The 18950-nt window shown below is 46.6% G+C and overlaps 1 protein-coding gene across 1 annotated transcript in view; it reads left to right on the top strand.

Moving 5' to 3' along the window:
- Positions 1 to 1797, top strand: part of LOC121458360 (charged multivesicular body protein 4c) — a 35724-nt gene extending 33927 nt beyond the window's left edge. The window contains exons 4-5 of the mRNA XM_041667591.1: positions 66 to 219; positions 403 to 1797. Coding sequence (XP_041523525.1) covers positions 66 to 219; positions 403 to 464 — 216 coding nt within the window. The 3' untranslated portion in view covers positions 465 to 1797. The remainder of the gene's footprint in view (positions 1 to 65; positions 220 to 402) is intronic.
- Positions 1798 to 18950: the final 17153 nt, after the last annotated feature.

Genomic DNA, 18950 nt, shown 5'->3' on the forward strand with positions numbered 1-18950 from the left:
TTCGCTGTGTTTAGGGAAGCCACCTCCTGTAACACTAACTCCGTAATTCTCTCCTCTGTGTTCAGGATGAGCTACTGGCAGAACTTGAGGAACTGGAGCAGGAAGAATTAAATAAGAAGATGACAAAGATGCAGCTTCCGAATGTGCCGGCCTCTTCCCTCCCCTCACAGCCCAGTAGGAAGCCCAGCATGCCCTCCAGTGCACACCGATCTCGAACAGGTGTGTGCACACCCCACAACCCGTGCTCACGTAGGTTCTCAGAGCAGTAGGCAGGCTGTTGCTTTCAGCGCCTCCTTATACCTGACCTGTATACATAAACACATCTAGTATGCCATTCCTACCCGTTTCCCATGTGCAGTGTAAATGACACTCATGACTTGTTTCCTCACTTTTGTGTTCCAGCGTCGTCCAGGAGGACAGAGGACGATGACGACTTCCAGCAGCTGGCAGCTTGGGCTACTTAAGCTAAAATGGGAACCTCTGACACCTAAATTATTGAACTACACATAAGACATAAATGCTTTTGCAAAGCTTAGAAGATAGCAGTTACCTGTTTTATGAATTGCTGTCTTTTACAAAGCAGTTAAGTCATGTGTAGACACGTCAGGCATGGAAAGGGGCTGGTAGCATCATAGAAGACCCTTCCAGACTGATGGAGTGGGGGCTATCTGCTTTATTCTCTACTGTATTTTAGTTCTGGTACAAATTGATTCTTTGTGTATATGTATTGAAAGAAAACTGATTCTATTGATTTAATACATATTCCAGCTTGTAAGTCATCCTCGAGCGATACCTAGGGTAACTGGGGGCGATGTCTATGCAAATACAAGGCTGCTGTGGTCCAGGTCACCCACAGTAAATGTAAATACAGTTCTAGAACGGGTCTGAAGAGAAGTCCTTAGTGAGTCTATATATACAGTTTCAATTGAGTCTCAGGGTTGGAAATCTTCGCGGAGCTTGAATTGACATTTATTATGCAGGTTGAGCTTTGAGTGGGGGCGATGCGTCGCCCCAAATGTCTGACTGCACAAGCAGTTTAGCCTGCTCACCAGGGCTCTCCGGGGTGGGATTCAGCCACTTAGAAAGCCAAGTGAACACAGGCCGCCATGCTGCTGCTGGGATGCCCATTGCTTCCTGTTGTGTGTTCTCCTGTGCACTAGCAAAACGAAACAATGCTTCACAGCATGCGCCTTATAAAAATACTAAAATACTGGCAATTAAAAATATATCTGGAGTAAAATTTTGCTCATAATTATGGTTAAATGAAGATAAATTATAAACTTAGGTATCTCGCATGCCATATCAGACGGTAAAATGACAAGCACCACCATGCGAGGTTTTCTGATGCCCTCTGCACTCCTTTGAGCAACGCTGTGGCACGGAGGAGCACGGAGGAGGAGCACCGCCGCGGCCGCATCTCTGAGCCCTTGTTCCGGCTCAGTGGTCCCATTCTGCAGCAGGTGTTTGGCACTTGTTCTTTCTCTTGGCATTTTTCCTGCCCTGCCCAACACACACACCAAATCTTCCTCATTCTTTAAATTCTGGCTAAAATATTCCATCTTGGGAAACTTTAAATTTTTTTTTCCAGACTATATGCTTGCTTTTATAGCACTCAGCTTTCTGTGGTGGCATTGTCCATGCTCTCTCTCAACACTTAACCTGAGTGCATCCCCCTGTTGGACTGTGGTAGGGTGAAGGACGAGACTGCTTTAAATAGTGAATTTTCAGGTCTCTTCACAATCTCACATATACCCGAGGCAAGTCTTTCAGCATTGACTCGGTGCCAGCAGCTGACAGACGACGGATTGGCCCCCTGTCCCTAAGCAGTCTTGAGATCGGGCCAAGCCTGTGGAGCAGCAACAGTGTTAGACACTGAAGGGGAGACAGCTCTGGACAGTGATCCCCAAGACAAGGGAGGCTGATGCAGTGTGCTCATCCTGTGTCCTGGCTCGCACACCACCCACATGCCCGCTGAGTGCAGCTAGCTGCAGGGAAGGGGACGGGAGGCACAAGTCCCCCACCAGACTCGTGAAACTTGTAAGGCGAGTGACTTTTAATTATGCTTAATTTTAGTTAATTTAATTAAAAAAACATTTCTCAACGCATTCATTAGAAACATTGAAGTATTTCAGCACCTTAGCTCTGCCTTTTCAGCAGTTAAATTTGTAAACTGTTTAAGGGCCAGTATTTGTATCTGCCCTGTCTTTACGCCTCCCTCGCTTCTTTCCATCTCTCTGAGATTTTAGACACAGCCTCACCATGTAGCACACGAGTTCACTTTATACCCCAGGCTGACATTGAACTTCACTCCTCTGTCTTTAGCCTCCAAAGCCCTGGAATTACGGGCTCCCATCGCTGTGCCCAGCACGGGGCCGATAGTTACAGCTGATCTAAGAGGCACTCTCAGTGTAAAATACACATTGGATTTCAAAGACCTGGTGAACAAAACTGTAAAATAGCTCATTAGCAATTGCATCTTGATTATATGTAGAAATGTTATTTTAAATGCTTTGCATTGAATAAATAAGTATTTGAAATTTAGCTTTCCTACGTCTTTTATTTTTTTAAAACATGTAGTTCCCGAGAAACTTAAAACTGTAACTATGGTCTCATTACATTTCCACTGTTTAGTTCTGGGCAGGACCAGCTCCACTCTGTCACCGAGTATACAGGTAATGTGTGAGTTGAGGCACTAAAATGCTGAAATACAAAAAAAAGAGATGATATTACACTGTAAAGACACAAGAATACTTTGAAGTGAATCTTGACAATCCTGTTGACAACACGGAGGGAATAGTGAAGTGGAACAAGTGAGCCACAAAGGCAGGCTGCCCTAATCAAAGGCCTGATTGGGCAATCTTTTCTCATTTTACATACCAATCCCAGTTCCCACTCCCTCCCCCTCCTCTCACTCCCTCCTCTTACCCCCACAACCCTGATCCACTCCTCAGAGAGGACATGGTTCCCATGAGGAGTCAACAAAGTCTAGCACGTGGCTTTGAGGCAGGACCAAGGTCTTCCCTTCTATATCTAGGCCGAACAAGAAATCCCTCCATAAGGAGTGGGCTCCAAAAGCCAGCTCAAGCCCTAGGGATGCATCCTGGTCCCACACGGTAAAGCATTCTTAGCATAACAAAACTCTGAATTTATACATTCTGGGATGTTTGCTAATATATATTCATATATATTATATATATGTATATATATACATATGCATACATACATATATATATGCCACCCCCTTTATCAGGGATTGCAGTAGTAGACCTCTGGCTTTTGTTGTGTAAGAAACAAAAGATAATTTAAAAAACAAGCCCCAGCTCGTGATGAGAATCAAAGGAGATTATTAAAATGCAGATGGAAGGAGTGCCCGGAAAGAGGGCAGCCATAGCTGACAACGGAAGGGAACAGCACACTGCCATCATTCAGGCAGGTGTTCTGAGGAGTCATGGTCCAGGGTCAGCACATCGGCTGCTCAAACTTGGCTCCTGTACGTACTCCTTAGTCAGCCATCTGGACCCCCCAAATGAGAAAGCAAGTTGGGGGGTGACAGTGCTGGAATCAAGGTGACCTTACCTGCCACTGCCCACCTAACACTTCAACACACCACCTGCTGCCATGGTTGTTCAGTCAACAGTGGAGAACTGTTCAGTCCTAACTAATATTTCTTCCATGGAAAATGGAGTCAGAGAACCGACTTCTTCAGCAGAAACTGAAGTAGTGAAGAGTTTAGGCTCCACAGCGGCATCTGTCTTGGTAAACAAATTGGATTGTATGGTAAAGCTAGTGAACCTAGCAAGAGAAAAGCAAACAGACAGCAACAAAGATGCTAAGACTAATCAGGAGCCATTACGTTCCAGCCCCAGGAAATAGAGTGAGGACGTGTGAGTCCATGTTCGTCTCCTCGCCCCTTCCTTTCTCCCATCTCCTTAATTTAAGACCAACATTAATGATTCTGTTGGAGAAAATGCTTCTTATAACAGCTGCAATCCTTCCCCAACTTCAGACCCACTTTCTATCGTCTGTTTCTTGGCTTACTAGAAGTTCTGCCACGCTATCTATAGAACACTCGAGCTAGGAAACACGGAGCACATGAAGCCAGGACAAAGCCGTCGAGTGTTACTCAGAAAAGACATGGTCACTTCCACACACGCACGGTCACCTCCACACACGCACGGTCACCTCCACACACACAGGGTCACCTCCACACGCACATGGTCACCTCCACACGCACACGGTCACCTCCACACGCGCACGGTCACCTCCACACGCGCACGGTCACCTCCACACGCGCACGGTCACCTCCACACGCGCACGGTCACCTCCACACGCGCACGGTCACCTCCACACGCGCACGGTCACCTCCACACGCGCACGGTCACCTCCACACGCACACGGTCACCTCCACACACGGTCACCTCCACACACGGTCACCTCCACACACGCACGGTCACCTCCACACGCACACGGTCACCTCCACATGCACACGGTCACCTCCACACACGGTCACCTCCACACACGCACGGTCACCTCCACATGCACACGGTCACCTCCACACACACACGGTCACCTCCACACACGGTCACCTCCACACACGGTCACCTCCACACACACACGGTCACCTCCACACACACACGGTCTCCTCCACACGCACAGGTATCCTGTGATGATGGATTCTGCTTCTGTGCTGACACGCCACAGAGGGCTGGAGACACATCTATAGTGCTCGACAGTAAGCGGTCCCTTGCCATAGCGGTCCCTTCATTTGGGCATCCCGTGGGATGCAGATGTGTGCAGTCATTATTTTGACTATAGAAGTACCAGCCCACCACCTCACCCTCTGAGTTTTGGTTTCCATGGTTTCTATTACCCATGGATAGCTACAACCTGAACATGTCAAAGGAAAAAAAAAATCAGAAAGTGGAATGGTAAGTGTGTGCTGATGAAATCCTACACTCCCTGTGCATCTGGCCTCGGATGTGACATGGGTTTTGCACTCTGTGTCCACACGGTGTGTGTTACCTGACACATACATTAGTGGCCTTGGTTATCAGACTGTCACAGTATAACAGTGATTGTGATCAAGTAATCCTTATTTTACTTAGTAATGTACTCAAAGGGTAAGAATAGTTGAACATGTAATTTTACTGTTATATTGTCGGAATGATTTAATTTAGTCCTGACTGTGTCTAATATAAGCTATATGTGTGTGTGTATTTAAGCACATGTATACATGTATGTACATGGTTTGGTCTGCCCATGATTTTCAGATAAGGTCTTGGGCCATATTCCCTGCAGATATGTGTGTGTGTTAACCACAGATGACATATTTGTGTTTGAAAACCTCTTCCTTGCTTTTACTGCTTACTTTCTCGGTTTCTTTAGCCCTAATTCTTGCCTTCCCTTTTCTTTGCTTACTAATGCAAAGTTACCGTGTCCACCATGATTTCATTATTACCATCTGTCCCCGTTATCGCCTCCACAGCTCCTAAGTTATACCCTGTTATGACCACCTCGCAACCACGCCTTTGTTTCAGAAGGTTGCTATGACCAAGTTGCTATGCTTGTGTTCTGCTTCTGTGACCCCTGATTATTTCCTGCCAAATCCCCCATTGGGAAAGCCCCTTCTCCTGAGCTATAAAACCCTTAACTTCCCCACAACAACGCTGATTTCATGAATCCCACCTTAGGGGGAGACAGTCTGTTCACAAGAATAAAGCTTGCTTTAGTTAATTTGGCCATGGTTTGGGTTGGTGGTCTTGTTGCTAGAGTTTGAGGGGTTAATGTAGGAGAAAGGACCAGATGGCTATGAGAGGAAACGCTGTGGGTTTTAGGTAAGAAATAGTGGAGCAGATACTGCAGCACAGGCACAGAAGCAGAACAACCAAAGCTTAAAAAAATGTGGTTATGCGAGGGCAAAGAATGAAAAATAAAAACAAAGGAGTCTTTCCGGGTCGGGCGGGCGCTGGATGGCGCTGGATGGCTCTGGATGGCGCTGGATGGCGCTGGATGGCGCTGGATGGCGCTGGATGGCGCTGGATGGCGCTGGATGGGCGCTCCCTTGAGAGGGATTCCAGAGTCAACGCTATTGGAGGAGCTGTTGTTGGTGTCTCAAGTCCAGATTAGATTCCTTCTGTGGGCAGTGTCTCGGAGGGGTTCAAACAAGTAACCCTATTTCTGTTGGATTGAATTTCTACCCAGAAGTCACTGGGGGTAGGTCAGCCCTCCCTTAGCAATTGTCTAGTCCTCAACTGGAGCGCAGCTCAAGGTAATTTCCATCCACTTTCTTTCTACGCTGGACAACCAGCTTTCCCCACGTGAGTATCACTGTGTAGGTTCTCTGTGTGGCCAACTCCATCCTCGCATTTACCTTTCTGGCAGGGTGCGCTGGTGTTTCCAGAGCCTGAGCTGTCTGCAGACTCCTGTGTGGTGTTCATGTGGTTCTGTGGGTTTCCAGGTCTCTTGGCGCTGCCTCCTGCAGAACCGCTTTAATTAGAGTTGTAGGGTCTTAAAACAAGCGATGTAGACCGGCAGGAGCCTGGTGGTTCCCAGCATCTGCTTCATGAAACGTGGCTCTGCTTTCAAACTTGTATTTCTGCTCTATTCACTTCTGGAGCCGGGAGGGACAATTCTTCTCTTCCCCGTCGCTGCATTCAGGGCTGTGGGTTAGTTGGTAGTGTTCCTATCTAATCCTGCGTGTTGTCTCCTTCCCAGTGCTCTTTATGAAGGCCCTCCACTGCTTTCCCATACTCCCACCCTCCTTCCTGTGCAGCAGGGTTTTATTTGGATTCCTGAAGTCAGGAGCTGCAGTGAAACAAACCTTTAGGCTGAGTCTGTGTGAGAGTTTCTCGGTTAGGTAACCTGAGGCGGGAAACCCACTGTAATTGTGGGCAGTGCTGTTTTGTGGAGGCTGGGACTAAGGAAGTCATCTGGGCAGCGTAGTCTTCCTGTCTCCAGAGCGGCAGCATCCAACTGTCCCAGGCTCCTGACACAAGAACTTCCCCACCAAGACGGCCAGGACCATCAGACTATGAGCCAGAAGCAATTCTTCCTGCATTGTGACTGCTGGGAGACCGTGAACAGCAAATCAAACCCCACTACCGTGACTTCTCTCTGTGGCGGACCACAGCATTCATCTGTAGTGGACCACAGCATCCGTCCTTCCTGCATCCTGACTGTAGACTTCCTTCCTGTATCGTGACTGCAGGTACAACGCGTGGTGGACTGTACCCTAAAGCTGAGCCATCATCAGGACTTCCTTTCCTAAGTCACTTTTGTCAGGTACTTGACACTTCAACAAGGAAAGTTTCTAATACACAGTTAAAATAATAGAAATGAGTAAATTGAAAATTTATTAAAGACAGAGACAACAACTCAGAATTGTGTATGTTAAATATTATCATAAAAATATCCAGGGCAAAAAAAAGATATGGTTTATATTTGATATATCCCCCATGGGTTCATACAGTGTACTCTTGATTCCCAGGAAGGTTCTGGAAACGTTAGGTAGGGAGTACTTGTAGGAATTAGATGGCGGAAGGTTAGCCCTTTGAAGGTGCATCACAAGGTGAACTGCCTCCTTTAGTACAGGCTCTTGCTTTCTTGCTATTCTGATTTATTGCTAGCTCTGAATCGACAGAACCAAAGCTCCGAGACCAGAAGCCAAAATAAGTATTTCTTTTCCTTTAAAATTTCCCTTCAGGTATTTTGGTCACAGACACGCACAGGATCTATCTGTGTTCTCTTCTGAATTTGCCAAAGAAGTCTCAGTAAATGAAATCCACCGTTGAGACTGAGAGGTAAATGGAGAGAAGGAACACACAGATTCGGCTGGTTCCATCTTAACTGGGGCAGTCGCTCAGCCGTCTCAGATAAATCTTGGGATGTATCTCCTCCCTTAGGTCAGGCAAGTCCATGAAATACGAGCTGGCCAGTCGTCTGAGACCTTGGGATTTTCAATCCTCAGCCAGCCTGATTCTCCCTTGGGAGTTGTTTTCTTTGCAGAATGTCATCGTGTGCTGTTACTCATATCGCCACGAGGCGGCGCTCTAATCCCGTCCTAAATGCGAGGAAGGCGCACTAACTGCGGTTGTAGAAAATTGACAGCAGTTTGTATTCTATTAATTGGGCTTTGTAAATGAAAATAATTGCTTAAAAACGAGGTAATAGGCCAGACCATATGGTTTAACGAAATCTCTGAGCGCATACGGTATTTGAGAAGGCGTTTGTTTGCATTCTTCCTTTTCTCATCAGTACAGCTGGGGTCAGGCTACGGGAGGCTATGACACTTGGGAGTGCGTGCCCACCTTCCACTGTAGACACTGGGACTGTAGAAACTGGGACGTGATACCTATGCTTAGGGAAGCAATTTATGGAAGACTCAGTAACCTTGATCAGAATAGATGTTAGTCTAACCAGCAGTCTCAGATACCTGGGCTCGGGCTCCTCTTTGCAGAAGGGACAGAAGCTGGGGGAACCATTGCCTTCCTTACAAGCAGGGTCCAGGCACTGCACTGTGTCCCGCAGTCTCGTCTTTCATCCTCGCGGGAATCCACCTAGGCGAGCGTCCTTTAACTAGGAAGCAGAGGTTCAGAATGATCCGCTCTGGCTTGTGAAGGGCCGGGGATTGTGGCTCTGCGTGTTTCCTGTTGCTATTAAATCTAACAGATCGTCACAGGATACGGGGCTTGCAATGAGCCATCTTAAATCTTATAGGCCGGAAGTTAAACACTCAAGGGTCTCAGAAGGCTACAAAGAAGGTGGGTAGTAGGGCTGTCGTCTTCTGGGACTAACTGGTATTCATTCCTACCTCTCCCTCAATCTTCAAAGCCACCTCGTTGCACTTATGATCATAGTCAGGAGATGGCGCTCTGCTTCACAGGGATACCAGACAGTCAAGGGTAGTCTCGTCATTCCAAGGCCTGTCCCCTCAGCCCATCTGCAAGGCCACTCAGAAAGGATGGGGCCCTTTGGGAGTTAAGTTGACACAGCTCTTGCTTTGGGAGTCTGTTCATGTATAATTCTGTTCAGTATTTTGAATTGGCATGCATGTGGGGGCTCCTTGTTATTAATTAAAACATGCAACAATCTATATTGAAATATCTCCAAGTGTCTCTAAGCATGTATTACTAATGCATCCTATTAGGTGGTAGCCATGCAGTGGTAAAAAGCCGAGCTCTTTTCTCTCCAGGCAGTAGGGTGAGGGAAGCTGCAGAAGCAAGTTAGTGTATCTAAGCCACACTGGCCGTGTGGGAAGAACCGCATCAGGGAAGGGACAGGGGCGAGAGTTTAAACTCAGTGTTCTGTGATTTCTAAAGCAGCCATGCACTCCGAGTGCCTTTCCCCCTTCTCACTGTGGGTTCTGTGGCCAGGAAGAGTAAACCCTGTTCAGAGCGAAGAGCATCACACTAAGTTACCATGGCCGTAGGCTGCTACGCTTCTGTTCTGAATGCAAGGGGCCTGGGTGGCCCTGAAATAAACTCTGAACTTGACAGGTAAAAATATTCATCTTGGTTGTCTCCATGTTCAGGACTCACGAGGCTCTGGCTCCCTGAAGCTGCACCAGGTGAGTTCCCTCCTGTCTGCAGGGCTTCCCACTCCTCCTCTAGAATGCAGAGAATGAAGGCGAGGGTCCACCTCACTCTTCGCTGTCGAAGCTAAGGAGGTAAGGGCCAGCATCCTTCCTGGAACCTGCAAAGGAATGGAAGGAATTCTGAAGAAGAAAGTAGAGATTGGGGCAGATGTCTTCGTTATAGTTACTACTGATGGGATGAGACACCATGGCCAAAAGCAGCGTGGGGAGGAAAGGGTTTATTTTGCCTACGCTTCTGCATCACTGTTCATCACAGAAGACAGTCAGGGGAGGAACCTGGCGGCAGGAGCTGATACGGAAGCCATGCAAGTGCTGCTTGGTGGCTTGCTGGCTTGCTGTCTGCTTCTTGAAGAACCCAGGACTGCCGTCCCAGGAATGTCCCCACCCACGATGGCTGGGCCCACCGCCTTCAGTTGTTAAGAAAACGCCTTACAGGTGGTATGGAGGCAGTTTCTCAATTGACTGTAGACCTCGCCGGTGACTCTGGCCTGTCAAGCTGACTTAAACCAGCCACTGCAGGAGAGCAGCTTTATAAGGGGCTGAGATTTCTGTTTGGTTGGAAGCGCCACCTCCGCTCCCTGGCACCCTTTTATCCAGAGAGTCTGGACTGTTTGGTTGGGAGCTTCACCTCAGCTCTTGGCATCCAGTTTGGAATGTTGGGTGGAAAGTTCTATTTCAAAGTCCCCTCCCCGCGAGCTGCCTCAGTCCAAACCCCACCTCTGAGAAAGCCCACCAGCTGTGACCGTAGAAGGAGCAGCAGGCTGCACCCGCCACCCGGCTCCCGCACCAGCTAGCTTTACCCAAATTAATTACATGGAAATTGTATTCTTTTAAACACTGCCTGGCCCATTAGTTCCAGCCTCTAATTGGCTGATTCTCACATCTTGCTTTAACCCATATTTAATAATCTGTGTAGTACCACGAGGTGTGGCTTACCAGGAAAGATCTTAACCTGCGTCTGTGTCGGGTGGGAGAATCATGGTGACTGCCTCACTGCCTTCTTCCTCCCAGCATTTTGTTCTGTTTACTCTGCCTACCTAATTTTCTGTCCTATTAAAGGGCCAAGGCAGTTTCTTTATTAACCAATGAAATCAACACAGAACAGAAGACTCCCACATCAGTGACCCCTCCCCAGGAAGGGTCAAGATCACTCCCACAGGCTGTTTAAACTGCTCCCCAGAGAACAAACATGTGGTCTTCCTGGTTTTCCTTCCCCTTCTGTGTGTTTTCCCAGAGGGCCACCTGGGAGCACTGGCACCCATTAAACCTGGGTTTCTTCTAATTTGGTTTGATTTGACCTGTCTTGCTTGAGCTCCTGTCAGGAGAGACGTCCTGTTTTGCTTCCAGGTCCTTGGGTTCTTAGTCTTTAGCTGAGTCCAGGAACCGTGGGCTAACATGAGGAGTTAGCACTTGCTCCAGGGGCTCAGGGTCTGTGGGCCAGGGGATAGTGTTGGTAGGGGGCTCAAGGTCCGTGGGGCTAGGGGATAGTGTTGGTAGGGTGCTCAGGGTCCGTGGGGCCAGGGGGTAGTGTTGGTAGGGGGCCCAGGTGTCTGTGGCCACCTCAGGTGGAGGTTGTTGTCTTGGTTGGTGGCATTAAAATGTGATCCAGAACACTCAATTTAGCCTATGAAATAGACTTGAACGCAGGGGTCAGGAACGAGATGGAGAACTGCATCCCCTGGCTCTGATGAACGTGTGTTTCACAGATCACACCTGAAGGACTCTAGCAGGCAAACACAGGCCCAAACATAGCAAATGGAGGCCCAAGCATGCCAAACATGGCACCAATAGATTTTGCCTTTTACCTTTCTCTCCCTTGCTAACCCATTAGATTGTATTTCTAAAGCCAGCCCCCAAGGCCTATTCCCTTGATTGGTCAATGACTCATTCCTGAGACTGATCACCAAGGTGCAACTATCAAAACACCAAGGTCCAGCAACCAAAATTTATTATTTTGACTAAACTAATTAAAATACGCAATCAGAACTCACTAACCCATCCTAGCTCCTTCTAACCCAGCTCCCCCTTTTCCCTCATAAATCAGTACTTGCAAAGCTGTTTGCTGCTGTTTCTGCCCTATTCAGATTCAGCCTTCTTGTCTCTTGGCTTCACTTAATAAAGGGGGGCAGGGAGGAGCACCCAGTTTTCTTTAAGGGGATGGCTACTGGGAGTTTGACCATGCTCCAGTGAGTATAGGGGCAGCCCTAACTGGACTTGGTATCTTTTTTCTTCTTTTGATTTGAGGGTGGAATGGTGGAATGGACCTGGGAGGATTGGAAAGTGAATGGGGTCAGGGCGCATTATGTGAAATTTCCAAATAATCAATAAAAACATTAAGTTAAAGCAACAACAGAAATGAATTTCTTTGCGTTTGGTTTGTGCTTAGAAATTTGCGTCTGTGTTTGTGTTTGGGTGTGCTTAGCCTGGGGTCCAGAGAGGAGCACTGTGAGGTGTGCTGGTCCGGCTGGGTCCGGCTGCCATGAAAGCGGCCGGCCGCGACACAGTCTTTCTGCAGGAGAGACGGATAGGAATCGCTCGGCAGGCAGTCAAGCAGCTGTTTTCCACAAGGCTGCAGTGCCCACTGTATCTCACATCACCTTCCAGATCTGAGGTTTCATTGTGAAATGAGCAGCTAGGAGTGAAGGCTTGGAAGGTTCTCTTGGGATGCAGGTTTCGGGCTAGTCAGCTAGGTGAAGTTGGTCAGCAAACTGCTACCCTGCTGGGAACGTGGAAGAGCTTCCTGAATTCCTGGCATGCGTGCATATGGCAGCTTCCGGAAAGGATCAATGTGCTGCGGTAAGTTGGTCCAACTGCTTTCTGAAGTACTTTTGGTTATTAAGCTTCTAGGCTCTATTACTTGTGTGTGGATTATAAAATATTGATTGGCTGGGGCCTAAGAGTTATGAATACTATTTATTTATTTTTGAGTCAGACACTCAGTATAAAATACAATCTAGCCTGGCCGTGAACTTGTGACCCTTCTCCCCCAGACTCCTGAGTCAACTATACAGGCACATTTGGCTCCAAATAGTCTATTTGTGTTTTTGTTTTTTTATTTTTATTTTATGTGCGTTAGTGTTTTGCTTGTGTGTATATGTCTGTGTGAGGATGACAGATCTCACTGGACCTGGAGTTGCAGATGGTTGTGAGCTATGATGTGGGTGCTTGGAATTGAACTCAGGACCTCTGGAAGAGCAGCCAGTGCTCTTAACCACTGAGCCATCTCTCAGCCCCCAAATAGTCCATTTCTAAGTGCTCTTTTCAGGACTGTTCAAATACAAGAAGTATGTATTGAGCCCCTGCAGAGTTTGTCTTGTCCTGTTACTAGGACAGGTAGCGAGGGTCCTTAGAGTCCACTCTTGTGGATAGACGTAGATGAAGGAATGCAACTCAGAGTGGCAAGTAGGCTGCAAGAGAAACATTCTATGGTAGCGCTAACTTCCTGGGAACTCTGGGAGGAGCAGCACATAACAGATGGAACAAAGAAGGATTAGCGCAAGGCTGGTGGCGATCACTGTTGTGCAGAGGAGACAGGAGAAATATTAGTGTCATGAAGGTCTTTGCTTATTGTAGCACATGTCAAAGACACATCCTGCCACGCAGAGAGACAGAAATCTGTGTGGATTAGAGATTAAACTGCATTGGGCTATGGAGCCGGGGAAATGACTCACTGGATAAAGTGCTGTGCTTGCTGTACAAGAATGAGAACCTGTGTTAAAATACATAGAACCCACATGAAGCAGGCTGTGGGAGTGTGTGCCTGTAAGCCCAGCACTCCTATGGCGAGACAGGAGGCAGAAACAGAATTCCCGGAAGCTGGTTGACCGGTTGGCCTGGCAAATGCAGCTTGTACAAAAAAGAGACTCTGTCTCAAACAAGGTGGAAGGTGAAGATAGACAGGCGAGGCTGTCCTCTGACCTCCACAGATGCAGTGTGGTACAGGCATACTTATATTCATCCAGGAACTGGATACGTGCCAGTGAACAGAGTGTTTCTGTTATTCTCTGTTCCAGAGCTCCATGGAAGAAGGTAGGGATCTCAGGATAGAGGGGTGAACGGGAGGGAGTTCTTATTCATATCAAGTTACCTTTCTAAAGTTTAGACGACAGCTGGTGAAGAAAGGTGTGGAAAAGGGGTTCAAACAATGTCCACTTTTAAAAGTTAAATCAAAACCTGTGCCATATGAGCAGTCAGCTTCCAGTGAGCACTCTTTTATCATGTGACCATTTTGCACTTTGGAAATGAAGAAATGCCTGTGTGTAATGTCTTTGTCTTGACAGCAAACAAAATCGCCACTATTCCCTTGACACAGTTGACACTCAAGCCAAAGGAAAAAAAGGCTTCCAAGAAAAACTTAGAGGAATCTGAAACTTGATCCTGACTAGGTCAACGTTTACTTTTTGATTTCTTTGTGGCCATAATTAATACCTCTGTAAAACTGATACATTTATGTGGAAAGTTTTAATTTTCAGTGCTTATAAAAACAATTCTTAAGCATTATTTAATGGCACATGAAGGTGGATTGTGTCTAGGCATTATTTCTCTGTAGAGAAGAAATGTGGAGAAAAATATTGCTTCAAGGTTTTAAGGTAGGGATGTGCTCCGAACATTCGAGAAACAGGAATTCTCTATGTGAATTTAACAAGTACTGGGAGACAAGACTGAAAAGGTTAATCTTCCATTTATTGCCTAGTTAAGTGCTTTATTTTTTTTTTATTTTTTTATTTTTATTTTTTTTTATTTTTATTTTTATTTTTTTTAAATTTATTTATTTATTAAGGATTTCTGCCTCGTCCCCACAGCCGCTTCCCATTTCCCTCCCCCTCCCCCGATCAAGTCCCCCTCCCTCATCTGCTCGAAGAGCAATCAGGGTTCCCTGACCTGTGGGAAGCCCAAGGACTGCCCACCTCTATCCAGGTCTCCTAAGGTGAGCATCCAAACTGCCTAGGCTCCCACAAAGCCAGTACGTGCAGTAGGATCAAAAACCCACTGCAATTGTTCTTGAATTCTCAGTATTCCTCATTGTCCGCTATGTTCAGCTAGTCCGGATTTATCCCATGCTTTTTCAGACCTAGGCCAGCTGGCCTTGGTGAGATCCCAATAGAACATCGCCATTGTCTTAGTGTGTGGGTGCACCCCTCGTGGTCCTGAGTTCCTTGCTCGTGCTCCGTCTCCTTCTGCTCCTGATTTGGACCTTGAGATTTCTGTCCGGTGCTCCCGTGTGGGTCTCTGTCTCTGTCTCCTTTCATCGCCTGATGAAGGTTAATATTCCTGAGGATGCCTATGTGTTTGTCTTTGGATTCACCTTCTTATTTAGCTTCTCTAGGAACATGAATTATAAGCTCAATGTCCTTTATTTATGGCTAGAAACCAAATATGAGTGAGTACATCCCATGTTCCTCTTTTTGGGTCTGGCTTACCTCACTCAGGATAGTGTTTTCTATTTCCATCCATTTGTATGCAAAATTCAAGAAGTCCTTGTTTTTTACTGCTGAGTAATACTCTAATATGTATATATTCCATACTTTCTTCATCCATTCTTCCGTTGAAGGGCATCTAGGTTGTTTCCAGGTTCTGGCTATTACAAACAATGCTGCCATGAACATAGTTGAGCATATACTTTTGTTGTATGATAGGGCCTCTCTTGGGTATATTCCCAAGAGTGGTATTGCTGGATCCAGGGGTAGGTTGATCCCGAATTTCCTGAGAAACCGAAACACTGCTTTCCAGAGTGGTTGCACAAGTTTGCATTCCCACCAGCAATGGGTGAGTGTACCCCTTTCTCCACAACCTCTCCAGCAAAGGCTATCATTGGTGTTTTTTATTTTCGCCATTCTGACAGGTGTAAGGTGGTATCTTAAAGTTGTCTTGATTTGCATTTCCCTAATCGCTAAGGAAGTTGAGCATGACCTTAAGTGTCTTTTGGCCATTTGAAGTTCTTCTGTTGAGAATTCTCTGTTCAGATCAGTGCCCCACTTTATAATTGGGTTGATTAGCCTTTTACGGTCTAGTTTCTTGAGTTCTTTATATATTTTGGAGATCAAACCTTTGTCAGTTGCAGGGTTGGTGAAGATCTTCTCCCAGTCAGTGGGTTGTCTTTTTGTCTTAGTGACAGTGTCCTTTGCTTTACAGAAGCTTCTCAGCCTCAGGAAGTCCCATTTATTCAATGATGCCCGTAGTGTCTGTGCTGCTGGGGTTATACATAGGAAGTGGTCTCCTGTGCCCATGTGCTGTAGAGTACTTCCCACTTTCTCTTCTATCAGGTTCAGTGTGTTTGGACTGATATTGAGGTCTTTAATCCATTTGGATTTGAGTTTTGTGCATGGTGATAGATATGGATCTATTTTCATTCTTCTACAGATTGACATCCAGTTTTGCCAGCACCATTTGTTGAAGATGCTCTCTTTTTTCCATTGTATACTTTTAGCTCCTTTATCGAAGATCAGGTGTTCATAGGTTTGTGGGTTAATGTCAGGGTCTTCTATTCGATTCCATTGGTCGACTTCTCTGTTTTTATGCCAATACCAAGCTGTTTTCAATACTGTAGCTCTGTAATAGAGTTTAAAAATATTTCACGGCAGTGTCTGGGGCTCCGGCATCTCCACACAGGCCCATGAAGGTAGACCGTGACTGGCTTGACACTGCAGGTGCCATCTTTGCTTAGCTCCTGACTCTCGGGGAGCGGTTATCTTCTTGGAGCACAGTGTAGCAGGCTCTGGGGGAAACAGAAGTGTCTAATGAAGAGAATACCGTAGTTACCTGACACAGAAACCAGCACACTGCTCAGCATGGACAGGACATCCCTGCTTCCCGGGGTCAATGAAGCTGGGTCCTCTGACTGTTGTAAAGATTTTAAACATTCTGCTGGGCATATTGTATACTCTATCCAAGTCCTCCCTTACACATGATCACCGATACTCAGAAAAGTGAATGAACGTGCCTCTTTGATAAGAAGCAGAACGTAAATGTAAGCATAGGTCTATACAAATTTGAAATAGGTTCTTAACATGAAGAAATTAGGAGGTAGGATTGAGCATGGGAGGCTCTAGGGCTCTAAGACCTGTTGCAAACTCAGAAACGTTTGGCAGACACAAAGCACTGGAAAGGGAAGTCAAGCATTTGGCAAACCTTCTGTTTATGTGCTCGTGTAGGTAAGAGCAGGCCTCAGGAGGGTAGCTGTCATCCAGTTGAGAAATGAAGGAGTTCCAAGTTTATGACTTTTAGTAGAGCTAACAAAGGTCTTGCTTTGTCCCGGAAGTTGTTCACATATTACAAAACCACCCTCCAGGGCCCTGGCAAATGAGGTGTTATCCTCTTGGAGCAGAGTGGGTGGAGGTCAAAGGACGAATCTACTAGACTGTCCTCCTGCCTTCGCGCTAGCAGCCTTGTTCCCTGGCCATCTTTCTGCCCTCTGAGTTGATGAGTGCACATGCTGTGACATTTTCTTCCCTTACCGGACTGCACATCTTTTAGCTAATTCAAGTAGACACAAGTTCACATTTCCTTTGCCAGCTATGCCCAGAAACCCTTTTCTGTTTTAGGCTGGGTGTGAAGCACATGCCTGTAATCCTAGCACTCAGGAAGCAGAGGCGGGAGACTGATCACAGCTTCTAAGTCTCCAAGATAGCCCAGGCTACATAGTTTACGTGTCTGTGTAGGTAAGGTCAACCCTCAGGTGAGTTGCGGCCATCAAGCTGACAGAAGACAGACAGCTCTCAGGGTCTTAGTTTATGGTTTTCAGTGCACACAATAAAGGCCTTTCTCGGCTCTAAAGCTGTTCACATGTTATAAAACGACCCTCCAAGATCCTAAACAGTATTTCCTCAAAACAATAAACAAATAAAAACCAGAGTTAGTGATTGCCCTTTAGCGGCTTTGCCAGGTCTAAAGCTGCACTGTGTTCACGGGCAGGAGACAGGCCCTTCAGGGCTGAAGTGGCCTTGCCGGGTCTAAAGCACTTGCAGCAGGAAAGTCGGAGCCAGGGGTTTCTTGGTTCCTGTGACTTTGGTATACCATCACCCAATGTGCTCTGCAAGAACCTGAGAGGACTTCCCATGCGGATCCACAGAAGATCCGGACAGCGCTGTCCTTAGTGATTTGTGTCCTCAGGAATCAATCTTTTGCCATGTTTTCTGCTGCATTTAGTTCAGGCGGTCCGCGTCCAGTTTTAGCAGCTTCCATCCCTGTGTGGATGTATGTGGGTTCAGTTCCCAGTCATAAGGTGTCTTACACCTTACAGCTGTCAGTAGCTCCAGTTCCAGGGACTCTGACTTCTGCAGGGACCAGGCATGCATATGTGCACTGTCATACATGTAGGCAAAACAATCCATACGCATAATTTTTAGAATATATACCTATTTTATGAAAAATGAGAAAAGATGGGCAAGTGAAAAGAAGAAAAAGATTCCTTCATAATTCATGGAAAAAGTACAGCCATCATCCCACTATTCTTGCTGTGCAGAGACACACAGCAGAATATTTTCAACCTCTGCCAGCGAGGTCCTGCTGCTTGAGACTGCTTCTTGCTATTCCATGAACACCACTCCTCCTCTTTGGCTGTGTCACTTCTCCAAAAATGTCAGTGTGGGAGACTTGTGTGTCGGCAGTGACCTGACAGCTGTCCATACGGAAACGCTGTGTTGCGGTGTTTGAGAACAGTGCACTGTGTGACCTGACAGCCGACCACACGGAAACACTGTGTTGTGGTGTTTGAGAACAGTGCACTGTGTGACCTGACAGCCGACCACACGGAAACACTGTGTTGTGGTGTTTGAGAACAGTGCACTGTGTGTCGGCAGTGACCTGACAGCCGTCCGTATGGAAACGTCATGCTGAATGTTTGAGAACAGTGCACTGTTCGTTTTGAGACCATATATATCAGGCATTTGTTTTCAGTTTTCTCATGGAAAGACTGCTATAAACATCTTTGACAGTTGGATCTTGTCAAGTTAGTCCCACCAGCCATGCAGGGTTCATGTCCATACACTACAGTGGAAACACAACCACCCCACCCCACGGCCATGGCTGTCTTGCACTTCTGACTACTTATGAGCTCAAATGTACTGTGTTTGAATGTCTTTTTCTTACCATTTGTTTTACACAGGAAGCTTTTATTAAAATAAGCAAAAATGAAACTGTGTGGTACTGTGCTATTTTGTATTTCTTTGGAAGGAAAACACAATATTCTGTGATAACCAATAACTTGAGGAAAGAAAAGCAAATGAACTGGATGAGACGCCTGGGCCCTGCAGGTGTATTTCCAGGACACTTGTCACTGTGGCACGTGTGGAGTCTTGTCTTTCAGGACACTTGTCACCGTGGCAATATGGAGTCTTGTCTTTCTGAACTTCATTTCCGT

The sequence above is a fragment of the Microtus oregoni genome, unplaced genomic scaffold, assembly GCF_018167655.1.
Source record: "Microtus oregoni isolate MIOR12 unplaced genomic scaffold, Mior012 000017F_ref0000208, whole genome shotgun sequence".
NCBI lineage: Eukaryota > Metazoa > Chordata > Mammalia > Rodentia > Cricetidae > Microtus > Microtus oregoni.